At 42.9% G+C, this 19,727-nt stretch overlaps 1 protein-coding gene across 1 annotated transcript; it reads left to right on the top strand.

The window, feature by feature from the left end:
- The first annotated feature begins 1,462 nt into the window (after positions 1-1,462).
- On the top strand, positions 1,463-18,436 carry HAUS3 (HAUS augmin like complex subunit 3). The gene is made up of 6 exons (XM_069744877.1): positions 1,463-1,528; positions 3,858-3,933; positions 5,617-6,530; positions 7,034-7,473; positions 16,681-16,906; positions 17,712-18,436. The coding sequence occupies exons 3-6, from the start codon at positions 5,625-5,627 to the stop codon at positions 17,931-17,933; spliced, it is 1,794 nt and encodes a 597-aa protein (XP_069600978.1). The 5' UTR covers positions 1,463-1,528; positions 3,858-3,933; positions 5,617-5,624; the 3' UTR covers positions 17,934-18,436.
- The last annotated feature ends 1,291 nt before the right edge of the window (positions 18,437-19,727 follow it).

Genomic DNA, 19,727 nt, shown 5'->3' with positions numbered 1-19,727 from the left:
TGGGGGGCATCTGTGGGGACCTTATACTGTATATGAGGATCTGTGGGTGCATTACACTGTGTGGAGGGGTACAGGCAGGTGTCATACTGTGTGGGGGGCATCTGTGGGGACCTTATACTGTATATGAGGATCTGTGGGTGCATTACACTGTGTGGAGGGGTACAGGCAGGTGTCATACCGTGTGGGGGGCATCTGTGGGGACCTTATACTGTATATGAGGATCTGTGGGTGCATTACACTGTGTGGAGGGGTACAGGCAGGTGTCATACCGTGTGGGGGGCATCTGTGGGGACCTTATACTGTATATGAGGATCTGTGGGTGCATTACACTGTGTGGAGGGGTACAGGCAGGTGTCATACCGTGTGGGGGGCATCTGTGGGGACCTTATACTGTATATGAGGATCTGTGGGTGCATTACACTGTGTGGAGGGGTACAGGCAGGTGTCATACTGTGTGGGGGGCATCTGTGGGGACCTTATACTGTATATGAGGATCTGTGGGTGCATTACACTGTGTGGAGGGGTACAGGCAGGTGTCATATCGTGTGGGGGGCATCTGTGGGGACCTTATACTGTATATGAGGATCTGTGGGTGCATTACACTGTGTGCAGGGGCACTGGCAGGTGTCATACTGTGTGGGGATGTCATACCGTGTGGGGGGCATCTGTGGGGACCTTATACTGTATATGAGGATCTGTGGGTGCATTACACTGTGTGGAGGGGTACAGGCAGGTGTCATATCGTGTGGGGGGCATCTGTGGGGACCTTATACTGTATATGAGGATCTGTGGGTGCATTACACTGTGTGCAGGGGCACTGGCAGGTGTCATACTGTGTGGGAAAATTAGTTATCACTAAGGTCACTGTTAGGCCTCGTTCAGATGTCCAAAGAAGGAAAAAATTGATGTCTCTCAAAACAAGAGCACATAAAGCAAACTTAAAAAAAAAATTGTGTCCCGAGTAGTGAAAAATAAAATATAATTTTGATATCCGCGTATTTGTACCCACAGACTACAGATCTCAGCACAGTTATACCGCATAGCTAACGCTGGAACAATACACATTCCTCACATCCCATGTACCCATGTCAGTAACACAATATACCCGGCCTCACACAACACAAGGAATGTGGCGGCCATAAACCAGCTGATGATGAGACTTCTGTGGTCAGTTTTCGGTCTCCACATACAGCAGTGATCATGGAGAATGCACCGTGAACATGGCGGCGACACCAACTCCCAATTCCCTCACGTACAATTTCTCCTCAGGACGCCGAGTCACTGAAGGCGGGAAACCTCACAGCGCCCGTCAGCGCCCCCTCCCGGACGGTTATTTTTAAACTGTAACTATATTTCGCGTCGCGTTGCTGCCCTCTTTTGGTCAAATGACGCTATGGGTGTGTATTGGACGACTGGCGCGGTTTTCCACTCATTTTGGTCCTCGCAACGCTCCGTAGTTTTTATCGTGACGTCACATGATTGAATTCAGTATGGAACCGGCAGCGGGAAAAATAGTCAGAGAAAAAAAGTACGTATGGCATGACATTATATACTGCTAGGCGTATACCGGAGGCTGTAATCGGCGTTTAGTCACATTCGTAGCCATGTAATAACGCGTTGGCTTGAACCACAAGTCCCGGAATGCATTGCGCAGATAGAACTATATAGGAATTTAAGATTTATCTGTAACGACCAATAACGTTGCTGCTTTCATTATCTATACTGCACTGTTATTGGTTACAATGTACAGAGGTGTTTTTGGTAGCTACCAATAAGGTAGCTGCTGTCATTATACTGCACTGTTATTGGTTACAACATACAGTGGTGCCAGATAGCTACCAATACGGTTGCTGCTTTCACTATGCTACACTGTTATTGGTTGCTATGCACAGTCGTGTCTCCTTTAGCTACCAATAAGATTGCAGCTTTCATTGTCTGTACTGCACTGTTATTGGTTACAACGTACAGTGGTGTCTGATAGCTACCAATAAGGTTGCAGCTTTCATTATCTATACTACACTGTTATTGGTTGCTATGTATAGTGGTATCCTCTATAGCTACCAATAAGGTTGCTGCTTTCACTATGCTACACTGGTTTTGGTTGCTATGCACAGTCGTGTCTCCTTTACAAACCAATGAGGTTGCTGCTTTCTTTATCTATGCTGCCCTGTTATTAGTTGCTATGGGAGACACTACCTGTTTTCTCAGGTTGATCTGTAGCTCCCTGTGCTGTTTTCCAGCCTTCTCACCCTTGCTGTCAGTGAATAGTGTCTGGCCCCCTGTCCTGGTCTTGTCACAGCTCTGATATACTGTAGTGACCCCTGCACCTGTGTATGTCAGTGGTTAGAATGGGTTTTCAACTTCCGTATTTACTGACAGCAAGCAGAGATCTTGAAAACGGTGTCAAACTGAGAGCATTAATCCGAAAAAGTAGTGTTAGGGCACCACTGATATCGCCATATTGTGCTTAGCCCCTTAATCGCCAATATGCCGTTTTACTGACCCGATGAATAAGAGAATAGCGCCCCCCGAAGGGCGGAAATAAAGCGAGTGTCAGCTGTTTATTATCACCGACACCCAGCTACATCGGCCACGATCGGCGTTTGCTTCGGTCGCGTCCGTTTAACCCACCTGGATGCTGTTGTCACCAGCGATGGCGGCACCAAGGTGGTTAATAGAAGGAGCGAGCGCCTTTGGCTCCCTGCGATCGTTTTGTCCTGAAGGTTGCCACAGCAACCTGAAGCCAAATAACGTCCTCGGGCGTCTGCCCGCTATGGTGACCTGTTAGACCGTTAGCAACATTTTAGTGGAAAAAAAATGTCACTTATTTCGCCATTCCACTTTGTTAAATCTTCAGGTGCTCTAAGGCAAACATCCTGGGCACGGAATTGAACACTTCAAGAGGTGCCATTTTTAAAATAGTCTCATTTGGGGGCATTTCCAATCTATATGCCTCTCCAAAATCTCTTCAAAACTGAAAAAGGTCCCTAAAAAGAATATTTTCTAAGCTTCCTTGAAAAAAAATAGAAAAATTGCTGCTTTAGCCCTTTTAACATCCTAACAAAACAAAAGAACAATAAAAAAAACGCTAATAAACTACGCTAAAAAAACGCTATAAAAAAAAATAAAATAAAAGAACGCTCAATGAATGATGCTGTTGTAATGTAGACATACTGGTAATTTTATTGTTAATTAATGGTTTATTGCCTAGTCTGTGTGGTATGACTATTTGGTTTAAAAATATAAAGAATGAAAATTTGTAAACTGCGAACTTAAAAAAAAAAAATAATTGTAAAATTCTCAATATTTTTCATAAAGAAATTAAAAGGTAACATAAAGTACAATGTGTCACAAAAAAAGAAAAAAATGAGGATTGGTCAAGAAGGGGCTAGAGTTTATCAGTTTGTGGGGTGCAGATAGATTCTTGTAGATTTATTAATGAGGTTTTATACTATTTGTGGGTATGTTTCACATTTATTGCATGTCGTTAGGCAACGTTGGGGGTAACATCTGACGTATATGCTAGGAAAAGGCTCACATTTAACATATCCATTCACACGCTGACGCAAAAACCATGTACCACATACTGTATATATACCTTTTGTTTTTTTGCCTTGTGGCTATTGACACATGGCATATATCAGGGAATCATCGAGACGAAGGCCTTCATTCAGATATTGTGAAAAAATTCGCGTTTTTGACCAGTTTTAATTGATGTTTAATCTGTTTGTCCATTTTTGTCATCAGTCTGGCATCCTTTTTTTTTTGTGGTGCAAAAAATGAACTTACAGGCTTCTCCTATCCATTAAAACAAAACAAAACGCCGCACTAAGATGGTGTCTCTGTTTTTCCCACAGACGCATTGATCTCTGACTCAGTTTTCCAGACACTTGATTCCCAAAGACATGTCAACGGATCCATAGACTATAAAGGGTAAGTGTTCTCTCTGAGAAAAATGGACGTCTGACTGCGGGTTTAGGTTAAATTCGTATGTCCGTACACGGACTGACCCGAGCTCAGCAGCACAAGAGGCGGTTAGCGTATGTCAGGAGACTCGGCAGTCAGGCTGGAGATTGCAATACGAGTGCAGATGTGTAAAACTGGCCTTGGACATAGGGCTAAGGCTAGGTTCACATTGCGTTAATGGGTTAACGCTAACGGAATCCGTTGCTTGGCAAAATTGTCGCAATTAACGCCATGCAACAGGTCCGTTAGCGCAACCATTGACGGCAATGTGACTTTTATCTGTAGCGCATCGCTAGCGCATGCCATTTTCGGCACACACTAGCGATGTGCCGTTATTTTGTGACGGACCTCGGACGCTGCTTGCAGTGTCTGAGGTCCGTTCCTCGCTAGCGCAGATCGGGGATCGGCAAACGCGATCCCTCTAAAGACATTGCGTTAGCGCAATCCGCTAGCGCTATGCACTAAACGGATTGCCCTAACGCAATGTGAACCTAGCCTTACTCAAGGTGCACAGGGATTTTAAGGCTTTTGAAGCGAGTGTATTTTCAATGCTTATAATGTCCATGGACGATAAAGAAACCAGACAGAAGAAGAATCAATGCCATCGAAATGTGGTGCTGGAAAAGGATGTTATCAGTGCCATGTATGGCAAGAAGAACAAGCAAATCAATTTAGGAAGAAATGAAGCCAGACATGTCACTCAAAGCAAGGATCACCAAGTGAACGACTTGCCTACTTTGGACACATCATACGAAGAGAGCGATCACTGGAGAAGGACATCATGGTAAGGAGAATGGAAGGAATAAGGCGAAGAAGAAGACCAGCAGCGCAATGGCTTGATACTATCAAGATAACTGCAGAGAAGACCTTGGTGGATCTACCTAGGCTTACAAGATCGATCTTCCTACAATGTGTTCATCCATCAAGTCACCATGGGACGAGATCGAGCCGAAGGTCGTCAAATAAATAAAATAAATGTCCATGTGCCAAGCAGAGCTCAGACAGACCAACGCAAGTTAGTGGGGGTAGTTGAAATGAATGGTTTTAGATGTGGACCAATGGTTTGCTTGTACAAAATCACGCCAGGCACTATTCCGATGCGTTTTTGGGTCAGGCTCACCAGTTAAATTCAATGGGTCCATAAAAAATTGGTACCATACATACGCCAATTATACGGATTTTGTTTTTGACAGATCCAGTGCAATTAACATAAGAATCTCTGTTTGGCCTTGTATTTTTTTTAGTCTTTGATGCATGAAAAGTATGACATATGGCACAAATGAAGAATGGGACAATTGTCTGATCCCGATCTTAAATTATATACTCACGGGGCATATCTGCTGCTTAATATTGCAGCTGTAAAATCTGCACCATATTCTGCTTATTTAGCTACAGGTTTGGAAGGTGAATGGGGCTTTGGTCCAGTGCCATTTAAAATCCATGGACAGGACAGGTTTGGTGCTTTTTTTATTTTTTGGAGACAGGTGCTATGTTTTTATAATCCTGCTCAGCCAATTTAGGGCAACACGGCGACCTGTAGTCATGGAACATGATTTCGTTAATGGCGAGCTACCAGTCCCAACTAATGAAAGGTAGTAACATGCTCGGAATTTGTGATTTAACTTTTCTTTACTTGTATCATTTGTACAGAGACAATCATGAATTCCGGAGATCGCTTTGTTAACACGTTGAGGAAGGTGAACTATCCTAAAGCCTCTAAGTTGAACGGAGAAGACTTTGACTGGCTGTTTGAAACCACAGATGCTAAATCTTTCCTAGACTGGTTCTGTGCCAGCATCACTGAGCAAAACGTGGCGTCAGAAGACAAACTGCAGGCCGTTAATGAATTGAAGGAGTCTGGAAAGGCTCTACTGGATGAAAAGGCTTTAGAGGAGGTGATGAAGACATGCAAATCCTCCAGCTCTAAGGTCTCTGCGTTGGAGGAGGTGACGGTGGAGAAGTTAGAGGAAGAACTTAGCAACCTGCAGAAATTACGAGGGCTGCACCTACATAGGCGTAATAAGCTTCAGATGATGGCGTCCGCCAACCACCACTCATGTCTGAAATTCAAAGATATAGAAGACAAGGAGGCCAAAGCCTTGAATGAAACCTTGAGCGACCTGCAAGTGATCGGCAACAAGATGAACCGTGAGCTCCAGGCTCTTTTGGCGAGCATCCAGAGGCTCATTTCTTTCTATTGCCTCGATGAGAAGGGTCCAACGTCCTCCTCATCACCACCCATCTTCTTATTCCAGGTCCTCCTAGATAAATACTTATCATGTGAAGAACAGAGCACGGCCACACTCACACAGTTCACTAAAGAACATTTCTTAGAAAATCTCTCAAAGTGTAGAGAGGAGACGAATAAAGATTTTAAGCAAATTCAGCTGGACGGGGATAGCCAGGATGATCCGGCCCTCGAGGAAAAGTGCAAGGAGACAATGAGACTCCAGGTGGCTTACATCAGTGCCAGACACAAGCTCATAGAGGCGAAGGCCAAGCATTCAAGTTTAATGGCTGGTCTACAATGGGTGGAGGCCAATGCCAGTGCCGCTCAGAGCAAGGTAAGCGTGTTATTGGTTCTGGAAATTCACAGTTTAATCAGTCCCATGCAAATGCTTAAACGTGACACTTAAAGGCAACCTGTCATCACATTCATGCTGCGCGAACCACAGGTGCATGAATCAGACACCACCTGTGCAATTACTGCCAGATATGTTTTACTCGGAAATGCAGCAACATTTCGGAAAAACAGTGAAAAGCCAGCAGTGGACTATTCCTGTCGGATGACTAGTCCGATGTAGTCTGGCCTATCTCTGCCCCTCTTTAGTTGACTTAAGTCTATCCTTATATACATACATAGGAAGAGACCTGCAAGTCAAAGGGATCATGGCATGACATTTCTTGAAACTTTAAAAATGCAAAAAAAAAAAAGCCTCTTACATGAAAAAAACTACCCACATAAAAAACACCCAACATCCGTTCTCCAGACCTGTCTTTTTTCTGCTTTGGTTTCCTTGTTTTTTATGTTTTATTTGCTAATACCTGATTTCTTTGCATTACAAAGGCCTTTCGTAAAGACAAGCTAACCCTGAGAATATCAAGCTTGAAGGATGAGACGTCAAAGATTGAAAATCATATCGAATCCATCAAAAAGGAGACTCTTCCAGCCCTAGTCCGGGAGAGCTCTCAGAGGCTGAAAATGCCCATTGTTAAAAGAGAGTACGATATGCAGATAGATCGCTACCGTTTATACACGTCCAGGCAGGAACTGGTCTGCCACCATCTGATGAAGCAGAAGGCCTCCTTCGAGCTTTTACTCCTCGGCTTTGAGCTGGAGTTAAGGAAACACAGAACTGTGAACCGCCAACTGGAAGCCTTAATTCAAAAGCTGAGACAAAGCGCCGACAGTCTAGAAGCAAGATTAATGATGATGTCTGAGGGTCCTTTGTTGGTGTCAACCAAGCCAAGGATCAACATCGACTCTAGAGATTCAGCCGCCCATGGGTAAGATGGTCAATTATCCCAAAGCTGCATACTATCGTAATAGATAATGGCTTTACAGACTATATCCTAAACTTATGTCTTTAATCGCATGCGACTTTAACGTCCAGCCGCTCCACATTTTACTCTACAGTGACATTTTAAAATGTCATTGCAGAGTAAGCAGGGAGCCAAGTGTCATCTCTGCCTTCCTGATCCCTATATTCACAGCATGGATGAGCGCCGTAAATACAGTAATGGGAAACACTAACAGCGCCGCCTCCTCTCGTTCTATCAATCGTGTGATTGACGGGTGGCAGGAGGGAACAGGCGCTGGGTCAACTGACAGACAGACAGGATCCTGATTTCTCAAGGTCCAATTACAAGTTGCAAAAAATGCTTATGTATCTCCGGCTCTGAGAGTCGCAGTCTGAACTAGTTAAGGCGAGAGCAGTAAGTCGCCACAAAATTACAGCATGTCCGGAGAACTGCACTCGCCTTCCCCAGTGTTTTTTTGTTGTTTTTGTTTTTTTGGTCCCTCACTCTTGATCTCTGTACCACCCAGCATCCTGTGTTGACGTTGTATTTTCCCACATGACCCCAGAAGGTTTTGCAGCTTGTCATTGGCTGTTCTTATAGAACAAGATATCATTGCAAGAAGTTTATTTTCTTTTTGGGTCATTTGCAGGTAGTGCCATATAATTAGTAAATAGATATTAATACAAAATAGTGACCTGTCTGGTCATTGAATTTTCTATTCTTCACAATTAGGGCTCTTTTCCACTGTAATTGGAGCCCCTATTAATGCCCTGGTTACAGGGGAGAAAAAAAAATCTTTGCTGAACTTTTGTGGAACAAATTATGTAAACGAAAAAATCTATAATAGATATAGATATATCTATCTATCTATCTATCTATCTCAAGAACTGCCATCCCGCTCAGGTCACCCCCACGTTCCACACTTATAGAAACATACAGGCCATTAAAGGGACACTGTCACCTGAATTTGGAGGGAACAATCTTCAGCCATAGAGGCGGGGTTTTCGGGTGTTTGATTCACCCTTTCCTTACCCGCTCGCTGGCTGCATTCTGGCTGTAATATTGGTTTGAAGTTCATTCTCTGTACTCCATAGTACACGCTTGCGCAAGCATGTACTATGGAGGACAGAGAATGAACTTCAATCCAATATTGCGGCCAGAATGCAGCCAGCGGGTAAGGAAAGGGTGAATCAAACACCCGAAAACCCCGCCCCTATGGCTGAAGATTGTTCCTTCCAAATTCAGGTGACAGTGTCCCTTAACACCCAGAAACTTATGAAGAACTTGCAGTCCTCATTGGCCCCAATCTCCTCCATCTCATGTCCTGATTCTGCATTACAATGAAACCCTGCAAAGTGCCCTGGATGAAGCTGCACCTCCTATACATAGAACAACTCAGCACAGACGGCGACAACCGTGGCACACGCTGTATTGTTTCCTGCAGCGGTGCTCCAGGTGCGCTGACCGTCTGTGGAGAAAATCTAATCTACCCGAAGATTTCATCCATTATAAGTTCATGCTAAAAACATACAACTCTGCCCTTCACCTCTCCAAGCAAACCTATTTCAACACCCTGATCACCTCACTGTCAAATAACCCTAAACGTCTCTTTGACACTTTCCAGTCCTTACTCAACCCAAGAGTGCAGGCCCCAACCACGGATCTCCGCGCTGACGATCTGGCCAATTACTTCAAAGAAAAAATTGACCACATTCGACAGGAAATCATCTCCCAATCTCTTCATACCATTCACTGTCCTCCCTCCCCCACTGCATCTAGTTCATTCTTTGACTTTGAACCAGTTACAGAAGAAGAAGAAGTAGTCAGGCTCCTTGCACCAGTGACCCCATTCCGTCACATCTCCTCCAGTCCCTTTCCCCGGCTGTCACCTATCACCTAACAAAAATATTCAACCTTTCTCTCACTTCCGGTATTTTTCCCTCCACATTTAAGCATGCCATCATACATCCATTACTTATAAAACCATCCCTCGATCAAAACTGTGCCGCTAACTACAAACCTGTCTCTAATCTTCCCTTCATCTCTAAACTCCTCGAACGCCTGGTCCACTCCCGTCTTACCCGCTATCTCTCAGATAACTCTCTTCTCGACCCTCTTCAATCTGGTTTCTGCTCTTTACACTCTACTGAAACTGCCCTCACTAAAGTCTCTAATGATCTACTAACAGCTAAATCTAATGGTCACTACTCCATGCTAATTCTCTTGGATCTCTCCACAGCATTCGATACTGTGGATCATCAGCTCCTCCTCAATATGCTCCGCTCCATCGGCCTCAAGGACACCGTTCTCTCTTGGTTCTCCTCCTATCTCTCTGACCGATCCTTCACTGTATGTTTTGATGGTTCCTCCTCCTCTCACCTTCCCCTTACTGTTGGGGTTCCTCAAGGATCAGTCCTAGGCCCCCTCCTCTTCTCTTTGTATACCACCCCTATTGGACAAACAGTAGATGATTTCCAGTACCATCTCTATGCTGATGACACTCAATTATACACCTCTTCTCCTGTTATCACGCCGACCTTTTTAGGAAACACCAGTGATTGTCTTACCGCTGTCTCTAACATCATGTCCTCTCTCTATCTGAAACTGAACCTGTCTAAAACTGAACTCCTTGTGTTCTCTCCCTCTACTAACCTTCCTTTGCCTGACATTGCCATCTCCGTGTGTGGTTCCACCATTACTCCCCACCAACATGCCCGCTGCCTTGGGGTCATCCTTGATTCCGAGCTTTCATTCACCCCCCACATTCGATCACTGGCTCGCTCTTCTTATCTGCACCTCAAAAACATTTCTAGAATTCGCCCTTTTCTTACTTTCGACTCTGCAAAAACTCTTACTGCTTCACTTATTCATTCTCGTCTGGACTATTGTAACTCTCTACTATTCGGCCTCCCTCTTACCAAACTCTCCCCGCTGCAATCTGTGCTGAATGCTGCAGCCAGGATCATATTCCTCACCAACCGTTACACCGATGCCTCTACCTTGTGCCAGTCATTACACTGGTTACCCATCCACTCAAGAATCCAGTACAAAACTACTACCCTCATCCACAAAGCACTCCATGGCTCAGCACCACCCTACATCTCCTCTCTGGTCTCAGTCTACCACCCTACCCGTGCCCTCCGCTCCGCTAATGACCTCAGGTTAGCATCCTCAATAATCAGAACCTCCCACTCCCGTCTCCAAGACTTTACACGTGCTGCGCCGATTCTTTGGAATGCACTACCCAGGTTAATACGATTAATCCCCAATCCACACAGTTTTAAGTCTGCCCTAAAAACTCATTTGTTCAGATTGGCTTACCGCCTCAACGCATTAACCTAATGATCCCTGTGTGACCTATCATAAAAAATAAAAAAAACATAATCAGGTTCCTCGCATTATGTTCTCATACACTTTATGCAGTTATTAACCCTCTGTGTCTGTACTGCTACATACTTAGGCTGATATCTGGTTCATGCAGCTTTACATGAACACCTGAGCCTTACACTATGGCCGGTCCGAATAACTAAAGCAATTGTTACCATCCACCTCTCGTGTCTCCCTTTTTCCTCATAGTTTGTAGCTTGCGAGCAGGGTCCTCACTCCTCTTGGTATCTATTTTGAACTGTGATTTCTGTTATGCTGTAATGTCTATTGTCTGAACAAGTCCCCTCTATAATTTGTAAAGCGCTGCGGAATATGTTGGAGATATATATATATATATACATATACAGTGCCTACAAGTAGTATTCAACCCCCTGCAGATTTGGCAGGTTTACACATTTGGAATTAACTTGGCATTGTGACATTTGGACTGTAGATCAGCCTGGAAGTGTGAAATGCACTGCAGCAAAAAAGAATGTTATTTCTTTGTTTATTTTTTTTTTAAATTGTGAAAAGTCTTTTTAGAGGGTCATTTATTATTCAAACCCTCAACCCACCAGAATTCTGTTTGGTTCCCCTAAAGTATTAAGAAGTAGTTCAGGCACAAAGAACAATGAGCTTCACATGTTTGGATTAATCTCTTTTTCCAGCCTTTTCTGACTATTTAAGACCCTCCCCAAACTTGTGAACAGCACTCATACATGGTCAACATGGGAAAGACAAAGGAGCATTCCAAGGCCATCAGAGACAAGATCGTGGAGGGTCACAAGGCTGGCAAGGGGTACAAAACCCTTTCCAAGGAGTTGGGCCTACCTGTCTCCACTGTTGGGAGCATCATCCGGAAGTGGAAGGCTTATGGAACTACTGTTAGCCTTCCACAGCCTGGACAGCCTTTGAAAGTTTCCTCCCGTGCCGAGGCCAGGCTTGTCCGAAGAGTCAAGGCTAACCCAAGGACAACAAGGAAGGAGCTCCGGGAAGATCTCATGGCAGTGGGGACATTGGTTTCAGTCAATACCATAAGTAACGTACTCCACCGCAATGGTCTCTGTTCCAGACGAGCCCGTAAGGTACCTTTACTTTCAAAGCGTCATGTCAAGGCTCGTCTACAGTTTGCTCATGATCACTTGGAGGACTCTGAGACTGACTGGTTCAAGGTTCTCTGGTCTGATGAGACCAAGATCGAGATGTTTGGTGCCATCCACACACGTGACGTTTGGAGACTGGATGGCACTGCATACGACCCCAAGAATACCATCCCTACAGTTTAGCATGGTGGTGGCAGCATCATGCTGTGGGGCTGTTTCTCAGCCAAGGGGCCTGGCCATCTGGTCCGCATCCATGGGAAGATGGATAGCACGGCCTACCTGGAGATTTTGGCCAAGAACCTCCACTCCTCCATCAAGGATCTTAAGATGGGTCGTCATTTCATCTTCCAACAAGACAACGACCAAAAGCACACAGCCAAGAAAACCAAGGCCTGGTTCAAGAGACAAAAAATCAAGGTGTTACAGTGGCCTAGTCAGTCTCCTGACCTTAACCCAATTGAAAACTTGTGGAAGGAGCTCAAGATTAAAGTCCACATGAGACACCCAAAGAACCTAGATAACTTGGAGAAGATCTGCATGGAGGAGTGGGCCAAGATAACTCCAGAGACCTGTGCCGGCCTGATCAGGTCTTATAAAAGACGATTATTAGCTGTAATTGCAAACAAAGGTTATTCCACAAAATATTAAACCTAGGGGTTGAATAATAATTGACCCACACTTTTATGTTTAAAATTTATAAAAATGTAACTGAGCAACAAAACTTTTTGGTTTGTAAGATTTATGCATCTGTTAATAAATCCTGCTCTTGTTTGAAGTTTGAAGGCTCTAACTTATTTGCATCTTATTAAACCTGCTAAATCTGCAGGGGGTTGAATGCTACTTGTAGGCACTGTATGTATGTATATGTGTATATATATATATATATATATATATATATATATATATATATATATATATATATATATATATATATATATATATATATATATATATATATATATAATATACAGTTAGGGCCAGAAATATTTGGACAGTGACACAATTTTCGCGAGTTGGGCTCTGCATGCCACCACATTGGATTTGAAATGAAACCTCTACAACAGAATTCAAGTGCAGATTGTAACGTTTAATTTGAAGGGTTGAACAAAAATATCTGATAGAAAATGTAGGAATTGTACACATTTCTTTACAAACACTCCACATTTTAGGAGGTCAAAAGTAATTGGACAAATAAACATAACCCAAACAAAATATTTTTATTTTCAATATTTTGTTGCAAATCCTTTGGAGGCAATCACTGCCTTAAGTCTGGAACCCATGGACATCACCAAACGCTGGGTTTCCTCCTTCTTAATGCTTTGCCAGGCCTTTACAGCCGCAGCCTTCAGGTCTTGCTTGTTTGTGGGTCTTTCCGTCTTAAGTCTGGATTTGAGCAAGTGAAATGCATGCTCAATTGGGTTTAGATCTGGAGATTGACTTGGCCATTGCAGAATGTTCCACTTTTTGGCACTCATGAACTCCTGGGTAGCTTTGGCTGTATGCTTGGGGTCATTGTCCATCTGTACTATGAAGCGCCGTCCAATCAACTTTGCAGCATTTGGCTGAATCTGGGCTGAAAGTATATCCCGGTACACTTCAGAATTCATCCGGCTACTCTTGTCTGCTCTTATGTCATCAATAAACACAAGTGACCCAGTGCCATTGAAAGCCATGCATGCCCATGCCATCACGTTGCCTCCACCATGTTTTACAGAGGATGTGGTGTGCCTTGGATCATGTGCCGTTCCCTTTCTTCTCCAAACTTTTTTCTTCCCATCATTCTGGTACAGGTTGATCTTTGTCTCATCTGTCCATAGAATACTTTTCCAGAACTGAGCTGGCTTCTTGAGGTGTTTTTCTGCAAATTTAACTCTGGCCTGTCTATTTTTGGTATTGATGAATGGTTTGCATCTAGATGTGAACCCTTTGTATTTACTGTCATGGAGTCTTCTCTTTACTGTTGACTTAGAGACAGATACACCTACTTCCCTGAGAGTGTTCTGGACTTCAGTTGATGTTGTGAACGGGTTCTTCTTCACCAAATTAAGTATGCGGCGATCATCCACCACTGTTGTCATCCGTGGACGCCCAGGCCTTTTTGAGTTCCCAAGCTCACCAGTCAATTCCTTTTTTCTCAGAATGTACCCAACTGTTGATTTTGCTACTCCAAGCGTGTCTGCTATCTCTGATGGATTTTTTCTTTTTTTTCAGCCTCAGGATGTTCTGCTTCACCTCAATTGAGAGTTCCTTTGACCGCATGTTGTCTGCTCACAGCAACAGCTTCCAAATGCAAAACCACACACCTGGAATCCACCCCTGACCTTTTAACTACTTCATTGATTACAGGTTAACGAGGGAGACGCCTTCAGAGTTAATTGCAGCCCTTAGAGTCCATTGTCCAATTACTTTTGGTCCCTTGAAAAAGAGGACGCTATGCATTACAGAGCTATGATTCCTAAACCCTTTCTCCGATTTGGATGTGGAAACTATCATATTGCAGCTGGGAGTGTGCACTTTCAGCCCATATTATATATATAATTGTATTTCTGAACATGTTTTTGTAAACAGCTAAAATAACAAAACTTGTGTCACTGTCCAAATATTTCTGGCCCTAACTGTATATATATATATATATATATATATATATATATATATATATATATATATATATATATATATATATATATATATATATATATATATATATATAATATATATATTATACAGTGCCGTGCAAATTAAATGGGACAAAGCAAAAAAGCAAATATTTTTGAAAATGTAATATTAAAATGTTATAATGCACCGTTACACACTAATCCTTTTTCCACTGGCTAGTCGACCAAGATATATTTATTATATATTTAAAACTGGTCTGAATCACTGACTGTAACCAACTTATGATTTTACTTAAAAAATGCTTTGTCCCAATTAATTTGCACAGCTATATAATATATATATATATATATATATATATATATATATACATACATACATACATACATACATACATACATACATACATACATACACAAATATGCAAGATAAAAAGTACATAAAGAATTAAAAAAAATCATTTTTGATGTGAATTGTGAACAGTAAAAAAATATGAAAAAAAATTTCATTTTCATTTTTGTAATTCGTATGTACGGTATCTCAAAACAGCAGTAAAAATAATTTCTCCCGCATGAAACAGAGCATAATACAGTCAAGTCAGAAAAAAAAAGTTATGGCTGCTAAAGAGCAGAGGCAAAAAAATAATTAAATTGTTCAGTGATTGAGGCCTTTGTTGGCCTGGTCATGGTAAGATGTCAGCAGTCCTTGCAGGAGGCCTACACTTAAAGGCCTCTGCGCTATGGGTGCATTTTAGATGACCCCATCATGGGCGACTTTTGTAAATGCCGTGTCCCTTTGTGCTCCTGAATTGGTAAATGTGTGTGAATTACGGTAGCTTATTAAGGTTTACCTCAAAGTCAGGTCACTGGGTTGTAATGCCTGAGGTTTTGTGCTAGGGAAATTGTTAAAGGTTTATTCCCATCTAATTTTTTCATGCCTGAAAGGTTAATAACGGGAATATGACAGCATGTTTTTACTATGTAATCTGATAGCAGTATGACACAGGGGCGGAGAACCGGACTCCAGTGATGTCACTGGGCTGCATGCTGTCATTTTCATAGAATTACTGTTTTTTCTGCTGCAGATCTGGCAGAGCTCTGAATACTGAGCTGTGTATAGCACCTCCCTGACCAATGATTGGCAGCTTTCTGTCTATAACTCCACCCACACTTCATTGGCAGCTTTCTGTGTACACTTTGCTGAAGTAGAAAGCTGCCAATCAGTGGTGTGGGCGGGGTTACATAGAGCAGTTGACCAGGAGGCACGAGACACCTAGTCCTCTAGTAATAATCTCCTGGTGATTAAATCGCTGATTTTTCTGAGACAGTAACACCCAGCCCTGTAAATGATACATCACAGAAATTAGGTTCACTGCCCCTATATCATGTCAGGGAAAGGAAGAATCGGGCTATTGAAATTTCAACGGCCTATCCTTTTGTTTTTTTGGACCAGCAGCTGCTTTCTCCTCTCTTCTCATTGAAAAAAAACTGAAAGTCTGGCCGAGCCTATTGCTTCTGTGTATGGGGGAAGTTGGACCAGATAGTTGCCTGCTCAAGTTGGTGCAAATTGATTCCCAGGACCCGATCTTATAGCCATCTCAATAATCTGTGGTCGCTGTACGAGATCGGAAAAATCACCTCTTGATTAGCCGGCCTAATCAAAAGAAGAGCTGCAGAAACCATCTGGTAAGAAGCGGTTCTCAGGTCTCCCATCCAGCGGCCACATATTACTTACCTGGTTGATGGAAAGGGTCCTGCGAATCCATTTGCACCACCTCTACTGTTTGCTGACCGAGCGTTTGACCGAGCGTTTGACCGAGCGTTTGACCGAGCGTTTGACCGAGCGTTCGACCGATGGTTATCCCAGCTTTACGTCATCATGCTCTGACCATTAGCCATGGATCTATGGAAACAGCAATGAGCTGTGCTAAGTCTGTAACTCCCATTCATTCCTTGGCCATCTCTCTACCTCTACATTCGGGGTCAATGATTCACAGAGTTATTCCTGTCTCAGCCATTCAGGACTGAGATGAGAATAACCCTTGAACAACCAGTTGGATCCGCAGTGTCCTAGGCCAGTAACCATACTATTGTGCACTATTGTTTTGCAGATTATTTGAGCTTCTGGACGGAGATGACACTCAGAAACTCTTCAGAACGTACAGCGGTCTAGAATCTCTGGCGCAGAAGCTATCCCTGGACACCCAGTCTCTAAAGGACCAGCTCGCCGTCTCTGAGCAAGAACAGTCCCTTTATATATCAAAGCTCGAATCCAATCTGAAGACATTACAAGATTATATGTATCCGGATGGAAGCGAACTTATGTTAAGTACCCCAGTGAGTACTTCTTAGGCTACGTCTGTGCTGTAATTGGGACTGGCTGTCACATGGCCGACACAGAGAACATAATAGATCTGCGGCACCCTGCAGTGACCACTACACAGTTCACAAAGCTGAACAGCTGATTGCGAGGGTGTCGGACTCTCACAGATCTGATATCACTTAGGCTAGGTTCACATTGCGTTAGTGGGTGTCCGCTAACGGAATCCGTTACATGGCGAAATTGGTGCAATGAACGCTATGTAACGGATCCGTTAGCGCACCCATTGACTGCAATGTGCTAACGGATCGTAACGCATCGCTAAACGTATGCCTTTTTCGGCATGCATCAGCGATGTGCCGTTAGTTTCGGATGGGCCTCGAACGCTGCGGGCATCTGCGCTAGCGGGATTGCCAAACGCAATCCCTTTTTGGACATTGCGTTAGCGTATCCGCTAAACGGATTGCACTAACGCAATGTGAACCTAGCCTTATTCTTTGGATAAGCCATCAGTATAAGTGTATTCAAACAAACCCTTTAGGTTTTTGTTTCAGGGGCAAAAACCAGTGGGAATAAGTCCTTAGTCCAATTTAAACTTCATCTAGGTCTGTCAAAAATAAGTGACAACCAGTATGGCTGTCATTACGTATCTCTCTAGGATTGTCATCCAGCTTTCCGTGAGTCCCGAGCGTCTAGTCTACAGTTGTGTAGAGGATATTTTTCTCCCCAGAGCGAGGCACATTTGCTGAGTTTACAAGAATAGACTGATGTGTAATCACTTTATAATGATTCTTTTTTTTTTTTTCGCCTTTGTGTTTTCAGGAGCTGTCTTCCAATTTTCAGCAATTATATTCACATCTAGACAAATTAAATAAGATTTTACTGGAGGTTCTGGAGGATCTGCGGATAAAGCGGAAGATTTTACAGTCAAGCAGGTTTGACAGATTAGAAAAACAACTTTATGTTTACTTCTTCCAGAACGAGGAGCTTCTGAAGAGCATCGTGCAAAACCTGGAGTCTCAGGCCGAGCGTTTTGCCTCGTAGCGGTCCTTCTTTTATTGTGGATTTGATCATTGTATGTGCAATAATATAAATCTGTTTTTACTGAAAGTGTAAATGAAGATATCAATTTTAGACAAGAATGCTGTGACTGCAACGTCGCAAATCAGACATTAAAAGGATAGCAAGTTATCGTACTGATTGCGTAGGGGGAACTGACCATTCCGATCTCCCTCGAATGGTAGGTGAACATGCTCATTCGCTGCTCCATTCATTGTCTATGGGATTTTTTTTCGGCAGTTCCATAGAATAGGGGTGGGCAATTAATTTTCCCAAGGGGCTACATAAGATACTGTGACTGTAGTAGAGGGCCGAACCAAAATTCCGACCTTTTTTATTATTATTGTTTTATATTAAATTCTATCACTTAATATTGAGCAGGAATAAGGATGTTGACTAACTGCTACTGTTAATACATAATAGGATAGGGTTTATTGTAACTTGTATTCTTACTTGTAGCAGCTATTAAAAACTATATAATTTACTGGTTTTTTTTGTAACATATAAAAAGCCCCTGCTATCAGCTTTATATTGTCTGGTTATCAAAAATAGAGGTGCCCCACACAGTTTGTTGTTGTTGTTGTTTTTTTTAATTATTTAAATAAAGAAAAAAAATGGTTTGGGGTCCCCCTCATTTTTGACAACCAGCCAAGCTAAATCAGACAGCTGGGGGCTGGCATTCTCAGATTGGGAAGGGGGACATGGATATTGGCCCTTCCCAGCCTATATTTGCATCTTTATTACTAACCTATGGGCTTAATGTCAGCTGACATCAACCCCACAACTTTAACCCCACTTGCCACCACACCAGGGCAAGTGGGAAGACTGAGGCTAAGTGCCAGAATAGGCACATCTAATGGATGCGCCATTTCTGGGTCTGCCGAGAGCTGATGGTTTTAGTCTGGGAATCGGCCAATATTCATGGCCTTTTTCTAGACTATTAATATCAGCTGGCAATTCTGTTTAGCATTTGCTGGTTAGGGATTATAGGGGGTCCTCCACATCATTTTTTTTGGAGGGGTGTCTCCCCTGTAATAACAAATATAGGGTAAGCAAACAGATGTGAGCTGATTTTAATAGCTTGAATACTGGCCTATTGCCAAAATATTAACATCATCCCCCAGCCATTGGCTTTCCCTCAGTTGTTTATGAAAATTATGGGAGACCCCACTCAAGTTTTTTCATTTATTTTTTTAAATAAATACACAGATTGGCGCACCAGAAAGCTAATATACAGAAGCAATGTACAAAATTTCAGGAGCACACCACAACATACAGCACCACCAAGTGATACTGCCTGTATCAGCAGGACCCAGCGTATACAGAACATGGTGGAAGAGTATGTGTCCACACACATTCATGTAGAAACTGATGGGTTTGCCCCATTTAACTATTGGATGACAAAACTGGACACATGGTCAGATCTTGCTCTGTATGCCTTGGAGGTGCTGGCCTGCCCTGCAGCAAGTGTCATGTCAGAGTTTGTCTTTAGCACCACAGGTGATGTCATCACAGACAGGCGCATCCTTGGGGAAGATGACATTCCTAAAAATGAACAAGGGGACAAAGGACATGACCATATGTTTGGATGACTAGACAATTTTACCAGCTGCACCTAGCCATGGTTACACTGTATTTTTTTTTTGTTTAATTTTGTTGCATGCCAAAATTTTAACAACATTTTTTTTAAAACAATGTTGGCCTCCTCCCTCTCTCCTATGTACACCTCCACCCCCTCCTCCACTTGTATTTTTTTTTTTTTTTGTTTGTTTGTTTATT

Source organism: Ranitomeya imitator, chromosome 1, assembly GCF_032444005.1.
Source record: "Ranitomeya imitator isolate aRanImi1 chromosome 1, aRanImi1.pri, whole genome shotgun sequence".
Lineage (NCBI taxonomy): Eukaryota > Metazoa > Chordata > Amphibia > Anura > Dendrobatidae > Ranitomeya > Ranitomeya imitator.
The sequence above is the reverse complement of the archived record's forward strand: the minus strand, read 5'-3'. Positions and strand labels throughout refer to the sequence as shown.